We start from the raw sequence: 19,291 nt of genomic DNA on the forward strand, positions 1-19,291 counted from the left end.
CGTTTTGAAATTCCTAAAAAGGTGCCCATTGCTATATCTAGGGTGCCAAACACAGAAGGAGTAGCTATAGGTCTGTGAAGGATCTTATATCCCCACCACTTCTGTAACTGAACTGCCATTAGCTTAAAACCCCTTAAAAAAATAACCACAAATATAATCCACTGCCCCATACCTATGTTAATGAGAATATGATGCTTGCCTACCTAGATCCTCCTTTACTTGAGGAAGGCTAGTTCTTGCATCATGCTCTGAACACAGGACTGAACAAAAAAATAAATAAATTGACCAGTAGGATATTCACTCATGTGGGCTTTTATTTTGCAAATACAGTATTTTGCTAATATAATGTGGTGAGAAGCAAATTAAGGAATTACACAAAGCATATCAAACCATAACTTCAAATATTTAAAATGAAAATCCTCTGTACTTAATGCTTGATATATTCGTCTCTATAAAGGTTAAACATATGTTGGCCATCCTGTTTATAAAGATACCATATGTCCTGTCGAACTGGAGTTTAACAAGAAACTTACACAGTGATCTAATGAACCTTGCTTAGGACCCTCAGCTGATGCAAGTTGTCATGGCTCCACTGTGGCTATGACAACCTACACCAGCTCAGGATCTGCCTCCTTGTATTGTGGCTTCATATACAACACTTTGCTAAATCCTGATTACTACATGTGAGGACCATAGACAAAGCCATCTGACCAAGACAGCCTAGCTCAAAGACATTATCCTAAACACAGTGAAGCCTATGAAATACACAATATCTGATGTGGGGTAGTGGGAAAATGCCAGTTAACATTTTCCATTGCTACAAAAAGCATTCCAACTAGAATGCATTTTAGACCTCGTGTATGTACTGGACTTCATTTTCTTCATTTATATTGGATTTACATCAGCATAACACCAATGACCACAGTGAAGTTATGCCCAATCGACATCTGTAGGAGAAGGGGATTGGGTCCACTCCACTCTATTTAAAAATGCCAAAGAAATTGCACCTGAGTAATGAGAAGTATCCCACACTGGTAGCTTGACAACTGGCTGAATAGTAATAGCAGATACTCATTAAGTAAAATACGTGTTTAAAAGTTGAGGAAGTGTTTGAAAACAAAACAAAAATCTATAAAATCAGCACAGGTTATTACAAAATATGTTCTATTCCAGTGTCTTAACCCTACAGATTTGTATCAAAAATGGTTAAGAAATGGGAAAATACAAAACTGATTAATAAAAACAAGTACAGAGGCTACTCATTGTCAAACCATTACCTCTAACAGACTGTCCATGTCCATTTAAAATTTTAGTCATCCCAGAATCAAGTCTATGTGCTTCATTTTAAAACCATAATCTGATTTATTAAACAGAAATCAACTTAGTTCATTTTTAACATCATCAGAACATTTCCCTTGCAACTTTTTCATTTAAAAAAGGTCTTTGCAAAAGACCACCATCCACACCAGTGAACAATCACAGCCCCTGCAGTTTTGTATTGCCCAGTATATGCTGCATTTTCCAACATACGCTATTTCCTTCATTTCCTGTAAAAATAATTTTATGGCAACCAGTAAACTTCCTCCCATTGACTCCTTACACAAAAGGGAGTGGAACATTTAGCCAGCTCCAAAACAAGTTAAATAAAGTTGTTTTCATCATTTTCATGCTAATTAAGAAATTTGGATAAAACAAGCTTTATTTTGGAACTACATGACTTAAAAGCATGCTACACGTGTGTTCAGGAAAATTGCATCAAGATGTAAAAATTGTTTTCCAAGAAGTAAAAATTATGACTAGCATTTTTCTTAAATGCTGTGAAAGATACCAGGGAAATAGTCATTAAAATGTAGCTTATTCTTTACGTAAAGGCAATTATGCTATATATTTGGATGAACAAATTAAAAACAATTGTAAGTCAAATAATGCTTATAAATAGAGGGAAAACTATTTTTGAAATCTATTTTTGAATAGATTTTTGAAAGGACAAATAGAAGCATGATCAGTAGACTGATCTGAATTTGAATAACATTTAAATAAAGTTCCATCTATCAAACAATATTGAGAAGAGATAACAACAGGCCAAGTACTGTGCATGGGAACTGTATACTCTTACAGTATTGCCTACGCTAACAAAATAGAATAGTTGTAATTATCTCTAGAGATCAAAAAGTCAACATTCGAGATGTCGCATGACAGCATATGGCAGACTGCAGATTGACGACAAAAGAAACTGTCCTTTTTAGTGCTAGTCTTGTATAGCTTCTTTCAGTTCTTGTGCCTTTTCATCATTGTCTGGTTTCAAAGGGTTACTGGGTGGTGAGCCCTCAAGTAGTTCAGTTTCTTGAGCATCAGAATCTGTTATTAGTGTTGCCTTTGAAGAAATATCATTAGGAAGAGCAAAGGATGGTAAAGGGGAAAGTGAAGGCATTAAATGGTCCAACTCTGACTGTTTAACTGAGCCCTCAGTGTGGATGGTTAGATCTGCTGGGACTGAAGTTGTGGCATGCTCTGAGAAAAGAAAAGAGTTTAAGTTAAATAAACACACCAAAATTTGTCTGACATTTAGCAGAGACTAATTGTGTGGCTGTATTTCTATAGCATGAGCTTGGATGCGATGCAGCTGACGGACTACCCTAACACAGCAATACAATGGGTTCCTGGTCCATGACACTAAGGTAAAACACAATGATTACTTAATGATTCTTCTGAAGATTTATCATCATCCTTCAGAAATTTGTGTTCAGATGCTGAGCACCCACAACTCCCATTGAAGACAAATGAGTTGTGAATGCTCAGTACTTCTAAAATTCAGACAGTACATCTCAATATTTTAGGATTATAAGACATGTTAAATTAAATATTTTAGTTAACTTTTTTGACATTTTAGCCTCTCTACAAAGAGCCCAATTTTGTTTTTATAAGCTAAAATATTGTCTTTATTCTTGGATTGTTCCCCCCTTAAAAAAGGGAACAGCATCTTCATATAAAAGTTTTTTCCTTTAATATAAAAAGCAAAATACTCTTGAATATGTTTTTAGTTACATTTTCTGTCATTTTAAATGGACAGCAGCCTTGCTAAAACATCAGTTTTCCAGCTCTGTGAAAATTGGGCTGCGTAGTATGAAAATTTCATTACAACAACGTTTTACAAGATATATATATTAATTCTTGCATCAGGAGGATTCAGGCGCTTGAATGGGGATCCTCACATTTAGCAGACTCTAAAAGTCGATGTGTCAAAGCCATATTCCTGAGATTAAAAAACAAAAATTAAAAAAAACTTATGACACTGGCCACATCAAATTTGGAATCCACTGGCTTTAGCTAACCCATTCATTCTTGGTTGCCATTTTCTTTGCCTTTTAAATCCTAATTCTACCTGCCACTTATTTTAGCTGTGCTTTCTGTATGATTTTTCAGCTAGGAGGAGGTTTTCCAAAGAATAACGTACAACATGTCCCCACAAAGCATGACTCTGAAGTTCAGTCATGAACCCTACAGTTTTCTGAGCGGTAACCAATACCACCAACCAAGGCAACAGGCTAACAATTTTAAACAAACTTACCAAAGTAGGCAGTGGCTCCACTACTAGGTATTAAACTTTCAGTCCCTGCTAAAGAGTCTGCAGCTGACATATTGAAAGGGGCAGAGGAAGGTAAATTAGGCATTTTTGTTAAGTCTGCAATTTCAGGAAATGGAACACCAGACACATCTAGAAAACCTGAAGGAGAAATCAAAAGGTACAGAGTTCCTTTAAACACAGTATGAAACTCTAAACCATCAAGAAAAAGGATACCCAGATTCCTAAATTCAGTGGATTCCCTCCCCCAATCCCAAGTAACTGCAAGTAATAAAGCTGTTAGAGCACCAAGAAAGAATTCACATAAGGTACCATCGTGATACCGGGTTTGCTCCAAAGCCCACTGAAGTCATTGGAAAAACACCCATTGATTCCAATGGACTTTGAATCAGACCCATAATCAACACCTGAGTGTTAAAATTCTGCCAGAACGTCAAGGGCCATACTTATTTTACATTTAAATAAAAAAATGGTGGACTGGAGGCTAGGGGAAGTGATAATTAAATTAATGATTGCAGTTTACCTGTATGTTCTGAAAAGGAATAACCGAAGTGCTTACCTGGATCCATAACTCTCTGGACAGGAGGAGGAGGAGGAGGGAGAAGCGCATTTTCCATTGAATAAATATTCATTTCTTGATCTGTGGATTCATCCAAGTTCATAACTTCTTCAGAGCTTTCCCTTTGGGAGTTAGGTGCCAACAATGAAGCCTAAAATAACAGAGAAGTATCCTGTTCATACTATTTCTGCTCAGTCTGACAAAGGCTTGTCGCTGTGAATGCTCGGCCCACTGTTCCCAAAAATACAAATTCAGGGGGTGCATCCCAACTGGTTTAGCTGCTGAGTGAGAAAAGGAGAGAAGTGTTCCAACATATCCCAAAACCATAAAGGGCATTAAATAATCATGATCAGCACCTTGGACTGGGTTTAGAAACCAACTGGAAGCCAGTGTATCCTCTGGAGAACTGGTATAATACATACCACGTAAGAAGCATTTCTAAGTAAGTGGGCTGAGACTTCTTACAGAATGGTCTTCAAGGGTAGACCCATGTGCAGCACATTAGCCTCAATTAGATGAGCTAAAGGGATAGATAACTAGTGATGTTTATACACACAAAGAAAGGTCATAACCGCTTCACCAATTGAGGATGGAACATGAAATACTCATAGTGCTGTGACTCCAAGAGGCTTGCAATATTGAGTGATAAGTGGCACAGCTCAATGGAATCTCCTCTGCTGTCTTTTCTCCCATTCTAGCAGTATCACCTCTCATTTGGCTTGACCTTCACCAATCTCACTTTTACTCAAGCCCCTGTCTCATAGAAGGTCTATAAGACCTTCATAAAAACCCAGAAATAACCTCAGAAGGTACCCTACAGGTTCTTAATTACCTCTGTATAGCCATTTGCAGATGGCACAGGGGATCTGTCTTCCGATGGCAAAGGTGAAGGTGGTTTGATTTCTTCTTGCTTCTTCTTTGGTATAACAGGCTGTGTTGGAATTCTGTGCAAATAGCCGTATCCAATACCACATCCTAAACTGCATGAGAAGAGCAAAGTGAAAGACTACAGTGTCGTGATGGACTACAGTGTGCTTTCCTACAGCTGACTTTGTAAGTGTTTTAAGTTAGGAATCCCTAAACAGAAACCTGGTAAAGATTTAGATTTCTTAACTTATGGGAAGAAATATGGCATTGCAAGAATTGTAGTCATGGGGAAGGTCTACACTACAAATTTACATCAGCACAGCTCCACTGTAGTGCATCTGGTGAAGACACTCTAAGCCGACAGGAGAGAGGTCTCCCGTCAGCTTAGTAACTCCCCCTCTGCAAGAGGCAGGAGACAGTCTCCCACCAACACAGCGCTGTCTACACAGGGAGTTAAGGTCAGTATAACTCGCTCAGGGGTGTGGATTCTTCACACCTCTGAATAACGTACTTTTACCAAAGTATGTATGTAGTGTAGACCAAGCCTAACTGTACCAATACTAATGCCAGGAAGTACTTTGCTGTTCAGCTTTAGCCTTGCGTGACTCAAAAACCTCAAGAGCTTCATTTCCACCATCCTCACAAAATGCACTAGCTGATAGCAGGGAAAAAACCAACTTAATTCCAAATGAGACTCTATTGCAGGGCATAAAGGGTCCAACTCCTGCTACCATTGAAGTCAATGGGAATTTTACTATTGGCTTCAACGGGAGCAGGATTAGACCTACATTATGCCAAGTATACACTCCGCAGCTGCTCTCCATTATTTAAACATCGGAGCAGAGACATTTCATGTGAAAAGGTTGAGCAAAATAAGACAATTGAAAAATGGAAAGTTATAATAACTGATGATGTTATTTTACAGAGGAATTTATTTACAAAATATATCTTTCATCAGGCAAAGACTAAACACAAATCAATACCTTCCTTCTCCACCCCAGGCTCCATTGGGAGTTATGAATACCTCTCGGCAGGAATCTGTTTCTGTGTTATAAACCATCAGTTTCAATGGCTTCCCCTCATGGGATTCAATCAGTGAGAAGAAATCCTCTGACTGATCAAAAAAAAAAAAAAAGAGTGTTAACTCTTAAAACAGGTTATTTTATCCTCAGCTCCCCACTTTACAGATATAAGCAGTTATTAGTGAAGGGAAAGATTGTACTCACTACTCCAAAGGATGAAAGAAAATGACTAAGTTGCTGGTGATATTTGATCTTGAAAGGCAGTTCATTTCATTGTCTGGTATAAAGAGCTAATGACTAAATTGGTCATAAAGAGGTGGCTATCATTGCCTCTTCCTAGAGCTACATAAATTTGAGGGATGTACAGCCAGTTAGACGAGTTGCAATTCACATTACACAGCATGCACACAAAGAACTGCAATAATTAGACTTTAAAAAAGGAAAAACATTCTCTACCTCCTGAAGTATCTGATCTGATCCAACAACATAGTCTGTGTGGGGCTGCAGACCAGCTAGAGCTGCAGGGGAAGCAGGTTCTACATCCTGTAAAAGAATGACATAGGTCACCTGTATAAATTGTCCAACAATTAAAGAGTGAAAAATTTACCTCGGGAAAAAATGCAAGGTAAAAAGATGTGTGTTTAGGTTAGAAAAATATCTGACAGCAGTCTGCATTTATGTACAGTTCCTTGTACTCGAGGTTCATAAATAAAGCCCAACCGTAAATTCCACCAGTTCAAAACCCAATCCTTGTTTTATTCCAAGTGCAATATCTCTTTAACTCCGAACAGGCATCTCAGCAAGAGAAGTCAAAGATTACAAGATGAAACTAGCTTTTGCTGGGGACACTTCTTTTGGCCTACTACTTAAACCAATATTGATGTTACATTAAAAGTACAGTTTTCTGTGTTCTTCCATCTCCACATTATTTTACTGAAGCTCAGCTAAACTAAAGAGACCAACCCAACTGGAATGTATTTCCTTTGCCAAAAATTCTTCACATGACAAACAAGAAAACAAAAAATGTTCAGCGTCCAGAAAGAGGATCTTGAGCTCAGACACTAATAACTGCACATATTTGTGTTCCCTAGTTCAAAAGAAATAGTTCCTGCTCCTCTCTTAGCTGACTTCAATAGTGCTAGTGCTTTGGTATGCAAACATGAATAGAAAATTACGTTTAAAGGCTCCATGTATCGAGAGCACTAAGCTATTAAGTGGCATCTCCGGTGTCTTGAGGCTTCACTCTCCTAACGATAGTCCTATGGTCGCAAGCATATTTTACTGCATCTTGCAGGGCGACAACACCACTCACATTCCCAGCTCATGACGCTCCTAAAATTTATCAGGACAACAAGCATCCAGTAGGCCCCTAGAAATCAAAGTTGCACCTTTTATCTGAAAGTAAATGAGAAATATCACTGCTTTAAAGCAATGCCAAGAATTTGCCTTCAGGAAATTTACTGTGTGAAGAGGGAAACTGACTGTCCCTATCTTGCAGAAAGCTTTGAGGCAGGTGTTCCTTAAACTGTGGTACATGAACGCGTAGGAACTGATACACTGTAAGAGGGTGGTCTGTCCTTTTTAAGAGGTTGTGGGGCCTAGAGCAAGCCAACCTGTGTTCCATGCATGGCCCCTTTAAGGAAACAGGAATTCAATGGAGCAGTGTTAGTAGGCTAGCTAGTGTTAATCAGGTAGCTACCTCCTTAAAAGGATAAAACCCAGCTGCTAGGCGTCTCCCAGGAGAAAAGACAGATTGGAGAGGGAATTACTGGGGAGTATCAAGTCGGGAGAGAGGTTCCCTGGACTGGGAACCAGAACAGAGACTGGCAGACTGGGGAAACCTGCCTGAATTATAGCCCCAGCCCCAAGAAAGAGGGCTGAGGAGTCCTGGAGCCAAGCAGGAAAAAGTGTTATACTATTATAAATCTATTATAAAAGTGTAAAACTATTATACTGGGTCAGATCAGTGGTCCATCTAGCCCAGAATCTGGTCTTCTGACAGTAGCCAGTATCAGAGTTTCAGGGGGAGTGTACAGAACAGGACAGTTAGAGAGATCCACCCTGGCTTCCCCTCCTAGCTTCTGGCACTCAGATTTAGGGTTGTCTTGGGCATGGTGTTGCTTCCCTGACCATCTTGACTAATAGCCATTATCCTCCACAAAATTATCTTTTTCTTTTTTGAACCCAGTTATACTTTTGGCCATCACATCTTCTCATGGCAATGAGTTCTACAAGTTAATTGTGCATTGTGTGAAAAAGAATGGGGCAAAAACCTGGATTCTGGTGGCCTGGGCTGGTTAAGCCTGCTTGAATCATGGGAAATCACAGGAAAGGGCTGTGGAATCCTTTAATCAAGAGGAAAGAGTTGTGAGTCCAGGGGCCCTGGCAGGAGTCATCCTGTGGGAAAGACTCTCCAGAGAGGCCAGGGGATGCAATGGGACTGGCAGAGCTCCCGGACTCAGAGGAAACTGGAAGGGCACTGGGAACAAGGGTGAACTGAAGCTGAAGCCACCTGGTGCCCAAGTAAAGCCTCCTCCCCCCACCCATTTCCAACCAAGACTCCCACACCTTTCTAGCACACCTCACTCTTTTCCACACCCATTTGCACTCCAGCCAGAAACCCCTACTCTCAATCTAACCTAATTGGAGCTGAGCCAGAAATCGTTTTCCTGTCTCATGAAACTTCTGCATTAGGACAAAATGGAGACCTAAGTTTTTCCACAGAAAATAAGAGTTACACACAGACACACACAATAACCAATAGTGTGGTGGTCAGGGCACTCACCAGAGATATGGGAGACCGAGGTTCAAGTTCCTTGTCTGAATCAGGCAGAGCAATGACCTGAATCATTGTCTCCCACATCCCAGGTGAGTGCCCTGAGCATCAGGTTATTCTCAGGGTGGGTCTTGCTGTAGTTTTCATCAAAAAGCCATCCTAGATCTGAGGAAACTTCCCGATGACAGTTTTATTGAAGCTGGCATGTTCCAATCAAAAGTTTCAGTTTCAACAAATCAGCATTTTCTGACTAAAAACAATTTAGTTGAAAAATTTCCAACCTGCTTTAAACATCATGTTCTCTAACCTTCCCCAGGCAGACTCCCTTCTCTTCTAACTTCCCCAGGCAGAATTCCACCAGTCAAATTCAAAATTTTACTGTGAGTCCATAAACACTTAAGTTGAGCCTATTAAGGCCTAAAATAAATATGCACAAAAAGGAGACATATGCACGAGGTACTTCAACATCAGTTTTTTAAGATGATGGTACATAAACCAGTAACTTTTGGGAATTGCTTCATTAAGGTACTGAGTTTATACGCTGAATTGTTTTCATAAAGTTAAGTTGTTCTTCAAATGAGTGCACATGTCCATTCCACTTCAGGCGTTTGTGCACCTGTGCTGTCCTACACTGATGTGCACACACCTGAAGTGGAATGGACATGTGCAACGCATCTCAAAGAACAAGTTACAGAACAGGTTAGTAACTATTTTTTACTAAGGTAAAGCACACAGTTCCTTGTATTCGAGGTTCATACACAAAGACCAAAGTTAAATTATACCAGTTCAAAACCCAGTTCTTGTTTTAATCCAAGTGCAATCTCTCTCTAACCCTCAACAGGCATCTCAGCAAGAGAAGTCAAAGATTATGAGATGAAACTAGCTTTTGCTGGTAACACTTCCTAGACCCTTTTGGCCAACCTATGACCTATTTTGGTCATAAATAAAGACCAAACATAGATATTTCTTTTTCTCACCAGAACATGCCACACGTGTTCGTTGGCTCCTTGGAAACTGCAGAACCTCACGCTGGCTCCGAGAAGCCCTTGCCCTCCCCACATGTTGCTAGGGATCACCTCCACCTCACGCACTTTCATCGTTTTGATGTTGAAAACCTCCAGCTTCACTGCCTTCTCAGCATTTGCCTTCAGCAGATCTTTCAGCATGGTGTTTTCTTTGTTCTATGAAACACAGGAAAAGAAAGATTTGTTTCTGACAATATCTAGCTGGATCTGAAATGCAAAAACATCAATGAAGAGGCAAAATTTCAATACCTAAAACCAACTAAAGTCAGGACCTAACTTCTACCCTCCATAACAACGCCATTAGCACTACTTCCTTTAGGTGCATAAACTAGTGTAACTGATTCTAATCCTGGGTAAAGTTATTCACTACCCACTTCCATCAGTGTCACTCTCACCACCCCCTTCTTTTGTAGTGCTGTTACAACAAGTTTGGTCAATGATACTGGTTCTGGACTATGTAAACATGACAATAAATATAAATATTTTATATTTATATAGTGGCCTCAATCCTTTTCCTCACCTCACTAATGCAACAAAGTTTTGAAAGTAGAATTCTTAAAAGAAATGCCTAGTGGCTAAGTTATAACTTAGCTAAATGTTTGCTATAGAAGAACAGATGGGAATTTTAAGAACAGTTTTTAGAAATATCTACCAGTATTTTACTGTTTTCATATGGTTAATGAAATGCCTGACCCTGCATTGGAAGCAGCCATTGTACTGATAGTTTGCAGGAGGAGATCCAGTCTGATGTAGATAAGACAGATCTAAAAAAATTCAGCTTCTCTTTGAATACAAGAAAGCAAAAGATCTTCAAAATTGTGAGCGATTTTTTATTTAAACTTATTGGCTGATTTTAATAGTAAAACTGATTTTTAAAATAGAATTCACCCCACAACAGCTTTCAAAGTCTCTTCTTTTTTCAGGCATTCAAACAGGAATTGCTTTCTCTGTATGAGACTGGCCATGTGGCAGCTTCCCATTTGTTAATGATTCATTTCCATGTTCATATTTAACCAAGTGTTTACATTTGTTTAAACAAGTGTTGAGTTCTAACAGCCTAAAAACCCTTTGGGGACATTCACCCCGTGCCAGAAAAACAGCTGGAGGGAATGCCAGAGGATACTCTACCAGTCCTTCAGGAAGTCAAGAAGCATAGAATACAGGCAACACAGGATCCAAGGGGATAGCTAGAATGTCACCAGCGGAAGATTTTTAAATGTTATTTTAACATTTATGTAGGTTCAGGTTTACAATGCAGGGGCATTGTTAAACAGTTTGCTACAGAGGCAGATAGTAGTAGTGACTTCTGGGGCTTATGGTACAATGAACTACAACTCTATCTCATGTAGACCCCTGGCTGGAAGGGCTCAGATACCAAATAAGCATGCCATAGAGTCTGAGTCCTATAAAACAGGGAAGTGAAACAGGAGTAGGAGGCTCTCCTGAGAAGTTATTTGTCTTCATTGTTTTAGAAATATTTGACAGCCTGATCCAAGTCCCATCGAAGTCAAAGGAAAGACTCCCATGATTTCAACAGGAGATGGATCCGGCCTTAAGTAAGTCCTGGGTTTGTCTCATGTAGTTTTTCTGAGAGTCACTAAGCGGAAAGGAGGTTTCCATAAAAATTGGCACAACAAAATAGTTCAGGCAAAACTACCCAGTTCCTCTCCTGTTCACAAATCTAACAAAAATACACAAACTTTTTCACTGGTTTCTCTTCTGCTCTAACGAAGATTGCTCAGTAGAGGTACAGTGACAACTCCTCCAGCATCAGCAGCACATTCATGTACTGCCCAGTGCAAGACAGACTTCACACCTGTCACTATACTGCACCTGGAAACTACTCTGTCAGAAAAAGCAAACAGGAGTGGCAGGGTTCTTTCCCTACTGCTGACATCAAGTTTCAAGCAGCCATAAAATATGTAGCATGGCAAGAAGTGGGTAGTCCAAGGGGATCATAGATTTCTTACAGTATCTTCACCCTTCATTTCAGGCTGTATGAGATGTTCACACCAGAGCTACATTCTTAGATCTGCTTTGCTAGTCAAGAAGAGACTAACAAATTCAGAAGAAATGAGCTTGCTGATCTCACCCTAGCTTCCAGTGGACATGTATCTACATTATGAAAAGCAAATACATTTACATCAGTTGGCACTCTCAGCAGGAAGGCCAAGGATGGAATGAGCCTCCAGACCAAACAATAACTTCACTCAAAGCTGGTCTCTCTAGGTCAGGGTTTAGCCACACTGGCAAGAAGGCGTAGGGAAGCTTGCATGGCTGCTCTTCTGACTAAAGAGAGCATCACTCTCCCAGAGTCAAGTAGGCCAGCTACCTCTCATGAGCACAAAATTAAAATAAAACAATTAATTACGTTATTGAAAATGACTTGTCTTTAGCCACTTACTAGCCGGGTGTGTCCTATTGTGATGATAAAGTCAAAGAAAGGTTCCAACCCGGCCTGCTGAGCTGGAGAGTTTTCTTGAACCTGCAAAATTACACATTTTAATTGACAATAAGAAAAATCTATAATAAATATCATCAAGTGACAGTATTGTAAATACTGGTTTCAGGAATAAAGTACATTCAGGATTGAATCAAATGTGGGACACCAATTAAGAGACCTTGGAAGGGTTCCCAGAATTTTGAATACCCTTTCCTCGTTGTCGGAGCCATGAAATCCATATGGGCCATCTGTGGAATAGTCATACTAGATAGCAAGTGTCAATTAAACCTCAACATATGAAACTGGAACGTCGTATTTTCTGCACTTTTAATCCCTTTGTGGCTGACAAAGTGCAGATATATTCTGGCAGAGTTCTTGTACAGTGCACGCTTTAAACCAAGGGAATGGGAAGATACACCAGGTACTTTCAAGCACTGGATAACGTTTACTGAATGTACCTGGTACTATTTGCTGTGAAATGGTTAACAAAGTGCTGAATACAGTGGTGTGCACATTACTAAAGGGATCAGGTTCTTTGGCTTGTGTTGAGCAGGTCAGACAAGATGATCTAGATTCCTTTTGGTCTTAAAATCTATGAATGAAATAATCTTTTTGTAGTACTGCTATCTCCACTCACTCAGTGCTTATGACGACTATATGTTAAGAACTGCAGAACCGACACCAATATGTTTAAGCACTGTTAGCTCTGTGTGGTACTTTCCAATTGGGCCATGCCATAAGAAGGACAGAAACTGTCCTAAGAACCTTACAGACTAAGGCCCTGATTCTGCAACTGGCTCTTAAGGGTTGATCCTGCAACCTGCTCCATGCAGACAAACCCTTGTTGGGAGCTCCCTTGCATTCAGTGGGTCTCCGCATGGAGCAGGCTGCAGGATCAACCCTTAAGAGCCACTCCTCCAGCCAGTGAAGACACCAAGAGCAGACTCTTACGGGCTAACAGTACAATATGGAAGCGCTGCAAAGGGGAACACGTGGTACATGGTCACTGAGCACTGAACACTTAACAGAAGAGGTTGATATTCATTAGGTTTTTTTTCAATTAATAACCTGTGTATTCCATTTTTTTTTTTAAAGTCTCTCATTAGGCCATGTTCATTCAGCTTCTATATGGGCAACAGGAACTCTCACAATTTATAGCATGTTAGATTAGAAACACATGGATAAAAACATGGTCATGGACACATAAGTGCTCATAAATTCTGGCCCAAAGAAGTTAATGAATCGTTGTAAGCTCTATTAAAGAAAGCATGGAAGATGTCAACAGTGTGTTGATTTTCAACATCTCTACATGTGAGATAACAATACAGATTTAGAATATCAAGCAAAAATGGTATAGAATATTTATCAAAATGCAGTTCAGAAGAGGATACAAAAGAGTGAAAATTGGCATTAAACACAGCATCAAAACCTACAAGATATAGGTACATAGGATTAAAAAAAAAGTTTCCACTTAGATGTAGGATTAGTTTAAGGTAAAAGTGCAGTGTAAACCCAAGATTGCCATGGCAAAAGTGCTAATAAGTGAACAGAAAAGTAAACAGACAGATAAGCCACAAGCCCCATTGACTGTGAGGTCACAATTCCCCTGGAACAAAAGTGTAATGTAAGGAGAGTTATTTAAGTCCTGTGAAACCATGATAGCTCTTTTCCTTTCCTAAAACAAACACTACCAAGCTGCTTAAGGTAAAAACTTAGACCTTGTCTACACTTAAAAGTTTTGCAGCTTTAACTATGCTAGCATAGTAGACGCAGTGATATCGCTACAGAAGTGCTTACACAGGTACAGCTTATTGTGGTTCAGTAAAGCAAAATAAGCTGTACAGATATAAAAGCGCCTAATGTAACTGGGATAAGTAATCTACACCGGAGCTTTTACTGGCATAAATCTCACTGAAAAACAGCAACCCATTAGTAACATATAGTTTGGATCAATGGTACATTTCTTGGCAGACAGACAACTCAGGGCTGCGTCCTCTAGTCCCTGCGGATCAGCACTCTCATGCCCCACAGAACACCCACATGAACCAAAAGATCCTTCTTCGTTACAACAGGATATGTTGTGGTCACTGGCAGTTTAACTTACATCTTTACCGTTGGGGCTTCTTGGGCTCCCAGTCCTGCCTCTGAGGAGCTCAAGAACAACAGCATGCTATCTGGCTACGGACCGCCCTCTTTATCATCTTAATGGTAGAGTGATACGCTTGATGTTTCCGGATGATGCAGCCATGATAGAGGGCTACATCATTTACCTGATCTAATTCATTTCTTATGCCACCAGGAGCCATACACCAGAAGAAGCAGCAACACAGTTATGTCAGTAAAACTTCTTAAGTGTAGATCCAGGCCTTACAATTAGCAATAATTAATGAAGATATGTCACGTTAGCCACCGTGACAGCTGAAGAACTAGCAGCCTTCAGAATAATGGCAAGCTCTGTGTACTGCTACAGTGCGCAAGGCTCTTTACCGTGAGGTGTTTAAGTTCTAACTAAAGTATAAAGAGTGTTTCAGGTGGTGTCAGCTGGTGTCATATGCTACCTCTTTAACATCATAGTACATGTTAAGATGTGCACAGGAGCAAGTAAATGGAAATGCTTTATGGTGCAAAAACGTGGAGTTAGGAAAAATATTTTAACCACAAACAAAACCTTTACACATTTCAAGATGCACCCGTTAAGCCTGTCACTTAACAGTGACAAAACCCTACAATATTTATGGGCCAAAAAGAGGCAATTGTAAAATATGTGCCTGCCTTTTTACTAACGTTCTGTATGTTCAGCAGCCACATCAGTACACAGACTAGTGGTGGCTGATTAACTTTGGGGCCAGTGGGGCAATTTATCTGATCTGTGGGGAGAAGTTGGGAGGAGCTGGGGGGATAATAAAGGGAGCTGGGAGGAAGATCAAGGCAGTGGGGGAGCTGGGGAAGGCCCAGAAGAGCAGGCAGTGCCACCCCACAAATCCCATCCTGTTCCCAGCTCCTTCTCTCTGTGGGGGGCCCCACTACCTGGCTTCAGCTCTGCACCAGGCTCCTGGCAGCTTCGGCCCCCAAATTCCCCTTCCTGGCCCCAGTTCCCTCTGCTGCATGCACCCTGCCCAGGCCCAGCACCAGGGTCTGGGGAAATTCCCAGTCAGTCCCTGCCTCTCCAGTGGAAGGGAGGGTAGGGAGAAATCCCATCTGGGTCCTCTCCCACCAGGGAGGCCAGGACTGGATAAGAACTTCACCCCACCCTCACACCTGTTATGGCCAACGTGGGACCTGCCTCACCCCCTTTGTTGCATCATTGGATCTACCTGAGCCCTGGAGTCTGTGCTGGTGACTGGCCTGTGTACGTTATAGAGCAGTGTAAAGTCTTGCGCTCTAACTGCCCTACATAGACCCTGCTGCTGCATACTAAAAGGTACCTGCAAAGTCTACAGGGGTCAGTTAAAGTACTACACTTCAGCATGCACTACATTCACCGCAGCCTGTGATTTGGGTGGTGAATCCTGCCTGTGCCAAAAGGGACAATGGAAAAGAATGCCCTGCTCCTAAATATGAATCACAGCTATTTAGTCTCACACTGGCTCACTCGCTCTCATATATATTCTATCTATAGTGTGTGTATGTCACTAAATATGCTGTGATTCATGTGCATCCCCCTCCCAATATATATATAAAAATTAAAAAATACGAAGTGTGTACTTGTCTACTTTCTCGGGGCAGTGCCCCAACACCTTCTATACGCCAGTTGGCACTGAAACAGACTATTAACAGTGTGACACTGGCTGGATTGGGGGGCCCTTGAGGTGTATTCAGGAGCTCTGATTACTCCTTCCTACACCAATCTCACGTTGGGGGTGTCACACTGGCTGGATGGGGGGGGGGCATTTATTATATTATTTAACATCAATATGTCAAAATCGTAATAATTCATATGAGATATGCCGTGTCAGGTACTGTTAGAAAGGCTATAATGTGCTAAGTAAGATGACAATGTTTATGTTCATGTGTTATATGTGTAATGGAAGTTATGGATATGGTTGAGATATCTGTATTTCAAATTGTGCTATGTCTGGGCGACACCCCAGACAGGATGGCTGCAGCACTAGCCTGCTTAATGGCACATTAAGAAATTCACATGCACAGGGGGCCCAGGGGGAGAAGCCAGGGATATATCTGATGAGTCACCAGGACTTGCTCATGTGACTCTGGACTCCATCTTATTCCTGTAAATTTCCACAAGCAGCATGGCAAAGGCCAAAGGACATAAAAGGCAGCTGCACCACATCCATTTTGTCTTCAGTCTTCACCTACCTCTGCATCAACTCATCTACAACTGAACTGAACTGAAGCTGTGAAACAAAGGATTGAGACCCATCCAGGTACTGGATGTATACCAGAGGGACTATACAAGCCTGCAAACTCCACAATTCTATTAGAAACCTGATATATATGGACTTTCCAGTTATTTGTATGTATGTGATTGCTTTAATTATTTAACATTGCTCTTATAGTTTGTTTCTTTCTTGTCATAATAAACCTTTAACTTTATTTACTAAAGGATTGGCTGGCAGCGTGGTATTTTGGGTAAGATTCAAACTTATATTGATCTGGTACTGTGGCTGACCCTTTGGGGTCAGGAGAAATCTTTTGGGTAAAGAGCATAGAGTTTTAAATAACTCATCTCTTTACTGGACCTAGTGGCTGATTGGGAGCCGGAGACTGAAATGCAGTAAAGGGGGATGTGTATATTTTTGTTTTGGCTTCTTGGTAACCAGTGTGGGGAATCAGAAGCACTGTATGTGGCTGGTTGGGAAGTCTGACTTCAGTGTCACCCACGAGTGTTGGGAGAATCGGCTCTCCTTTTACAGCCTGCCCTGACCTTAGCATTTTCAGGTGGCTACACTAGGCACGGACAGGTCACAAACAGTAAGGAGCTCTCCTCTTTACCTGCTCTTGATGGTAAAACAACATTGAAAGTTCTATTGTACTTGTTTCTCAGGGGAGGGACTGCTTTTGTCTCCTCTAAGGGGAGAGCACTTTGTTAGTGATTAATACATGATAATCATGTTTGAGATTAGGAGGCTAAGAATCATGTTATTCCTGATATAAGGAGGGGTTGAATAAATATACATTTGTGTTATTCCATCCAGAAATGTGCTTTGGGAGCCAAGGCTTCTCCAGACTCCATAAATACAGCAGAGGACAAAGGCAAAGCAGATTACATAAAGATAGTCAATACACTGGCCTAAAATTGTACCCAATTCTTGTTAATACAACTTCCATACATGAACAGCTGATTAACTGTAAAGAGGCACTTAGTAATAACATTTGCATTCTTATATTGTGAGATAGGCATGTATCAAAATTTAAAAGACAATTGCAGTTATGCAAATTAGCCTATCAACAGCATCTTTGCCTGGCATCTATGATAACATTCAAACCAACATATGTGCTGGCACCATGCCATACAAAAAAAATTGTTAAGGACTGCTGGGAGAAACAGATCTCCTTAAATATATTATCTTATGGTCTGAGCAAAATTTAATTCCTGTCTAGAATGGTGCGTCTTTATAACGTTAAAAAAATTAAAGCCACTTAATGCCTTATTCTGAACATCATGACCAGAGGAATGAAGAAGATATTAAAATCACTAAACAAAAGTCAAAGCTTCATATCAAGGTAATTTTTAAGATTACTTGTAACTCAGGAACCATCTTGAATAAAATTCATCAAAATTTACATAAAGGTTCTCCTTCACTTTCAGGGTAAATCCAACACATTTCAGGCCAAATCTATTTTTCAACTCATAGTTCTAGGGAAGCAAAACCAAGGTTTTGTAATTAAAGTTGATTACAAGGATAATGGGGTGATGTTACTGCCCCTCTGTATACATAGCAACAGATGTGTATGGTGCCTCACAAAACAATTAAGATGTCCTAATTTAGCCACCAGAGTTAGGTAGAAATATCAGGCCAAATCCCTCCTTTAACTCCAATAAATTTAAGGTGTACAAATGTCAAGCTGATGCCTTAAAATTGAGTTAAATGATTGTTCCTCCGTGTCCTTTCCTGACACTTTCAGAGGAAGAAGGGAACAGGTGGAGGGTTGGAAGATGAGAGGCGAGGCACCAGCACAAACCAGCTAAGCAAATATTTAACGTGTGCAAATCTGACGATGTCTCATGCTCAGTAGCATTCTGGGGAACCTGCCTGAAGTGTTTCCATCGCCCCCCACGGTCCTGTATAACGTGGGCTACCGGGGCAGGCTGATTCCCCACGAAGCCTTAACGTGGGGCTGAGCCTTCCCGATACAGCCCGAAAGGGCACCGCGTGGCCGGGCTGTCAGACCCTGAAACCAGTCGGCTGGACTGGACCAAGCAGCCCGGGCGGGAGACTCCAGCTCTCCCGCACCGCTGCCCCAGGGGCTCCGCAATGGGAGGAGGCGCGTGTCACGGCGCTGACCCCCATCCTACGGACCGGCCGCGGCCCCTTCCCCTCACCCCCAGGCTGGAGAAACCCAGGCTCCTCAGGATCCCACCCGCCGCCCCTTGGCATGGTCCCGGTCAGCCCCAGCCCTCCCCAACGGGGGACAGATTCCGGTCACTTGTAGCCCCTTTCCCCGATAGATCCCGGCCCCCCAGGGGTAGGTCAGAGTCAACCCTAGCCCCGGAGCCAGATCCCGGCCCGCCTAGCTCCTCCCCGCCCCCCGGAACCAGATCCCGGTCCCCCCGCCAGCGCCCCAGGGCGGATGCCCCGGTCCTTACCCCGTGCACATGGAAGCCCTCAGTGCCCCCGTCGGGGATCTCGGAGCTAGAGCCCAGCCCCATCGCCGCACTCCGGGAGCGGGGGGGAGGGGAGGAGAGCCTTCAAGCCACCAGGGCACCGATTGCTTTGCCTTGCCACCTCCCCGCTGCCAGCGACACAGACTCGAGCAAGCGAGCGCCGAATCGCCGATTGCCGAACCTACCCGCCGAGGTAGGAGGGTGGGGCTGTGCGCTGCTCGCTGATAGG

The 19,291-nt window shown here is 41.6% G+C and overlaps 1 protein-coding gene across 1 annotated transcript; it reads right to left on the minus strand.

Annotated features, from left to right (window-relative positions):
* Positions 1–296: 296 nt before the first annotated feature.
* GORASP1 (golgi reassembly stacking protein 1) lies at positions 297–19,182 on the minus strand. The gene is made up of 9 exons (XM_067542786.1): positions 19,045–19,182; positions 12,237–12,317; positions 9,785–9,988; positions 6,488–6,574; positions 5,993–6,123; positions 4,975–5,122; positions 4,143–4,293; positions 3,569–3,724; positions 297–2,511 (listed from the first exon to the last, which is right to left on the minus strand). The coding sequence occupies exons 1-9, from the start codon at positions 19,105–19,107 to the stop codon at positions 2,249–2,251; spliced, it is 1,284 nt and encodes a 427-aa protein (XP_067398887.1). The 5' UTR covers positions 19,108–19,182; the 3' UTR covers positions 297–2,248.
* Between the last annotated feature and the right edge of the window lie 109 nt (positions 19,183–19,291).

The sequence above is a fragment of the Emydura macquarii genome, unplaced genomic scaffold (genome assembly GCF_026122565.2).
Source record: "Emydura macquarii macquarii isolate MOO-44397 ecotype Brisbane River unplaced genomic scaffold, CSIRO-AGI_Emac_v2 contig_719, whole genome shotgun sequence".
In the NCBI taxonomy this organism is placed as follows: Eukaryota; Metazoa; Chordata; order Testudines; family Chelidae; genus Emydura; species Emydura macquarii.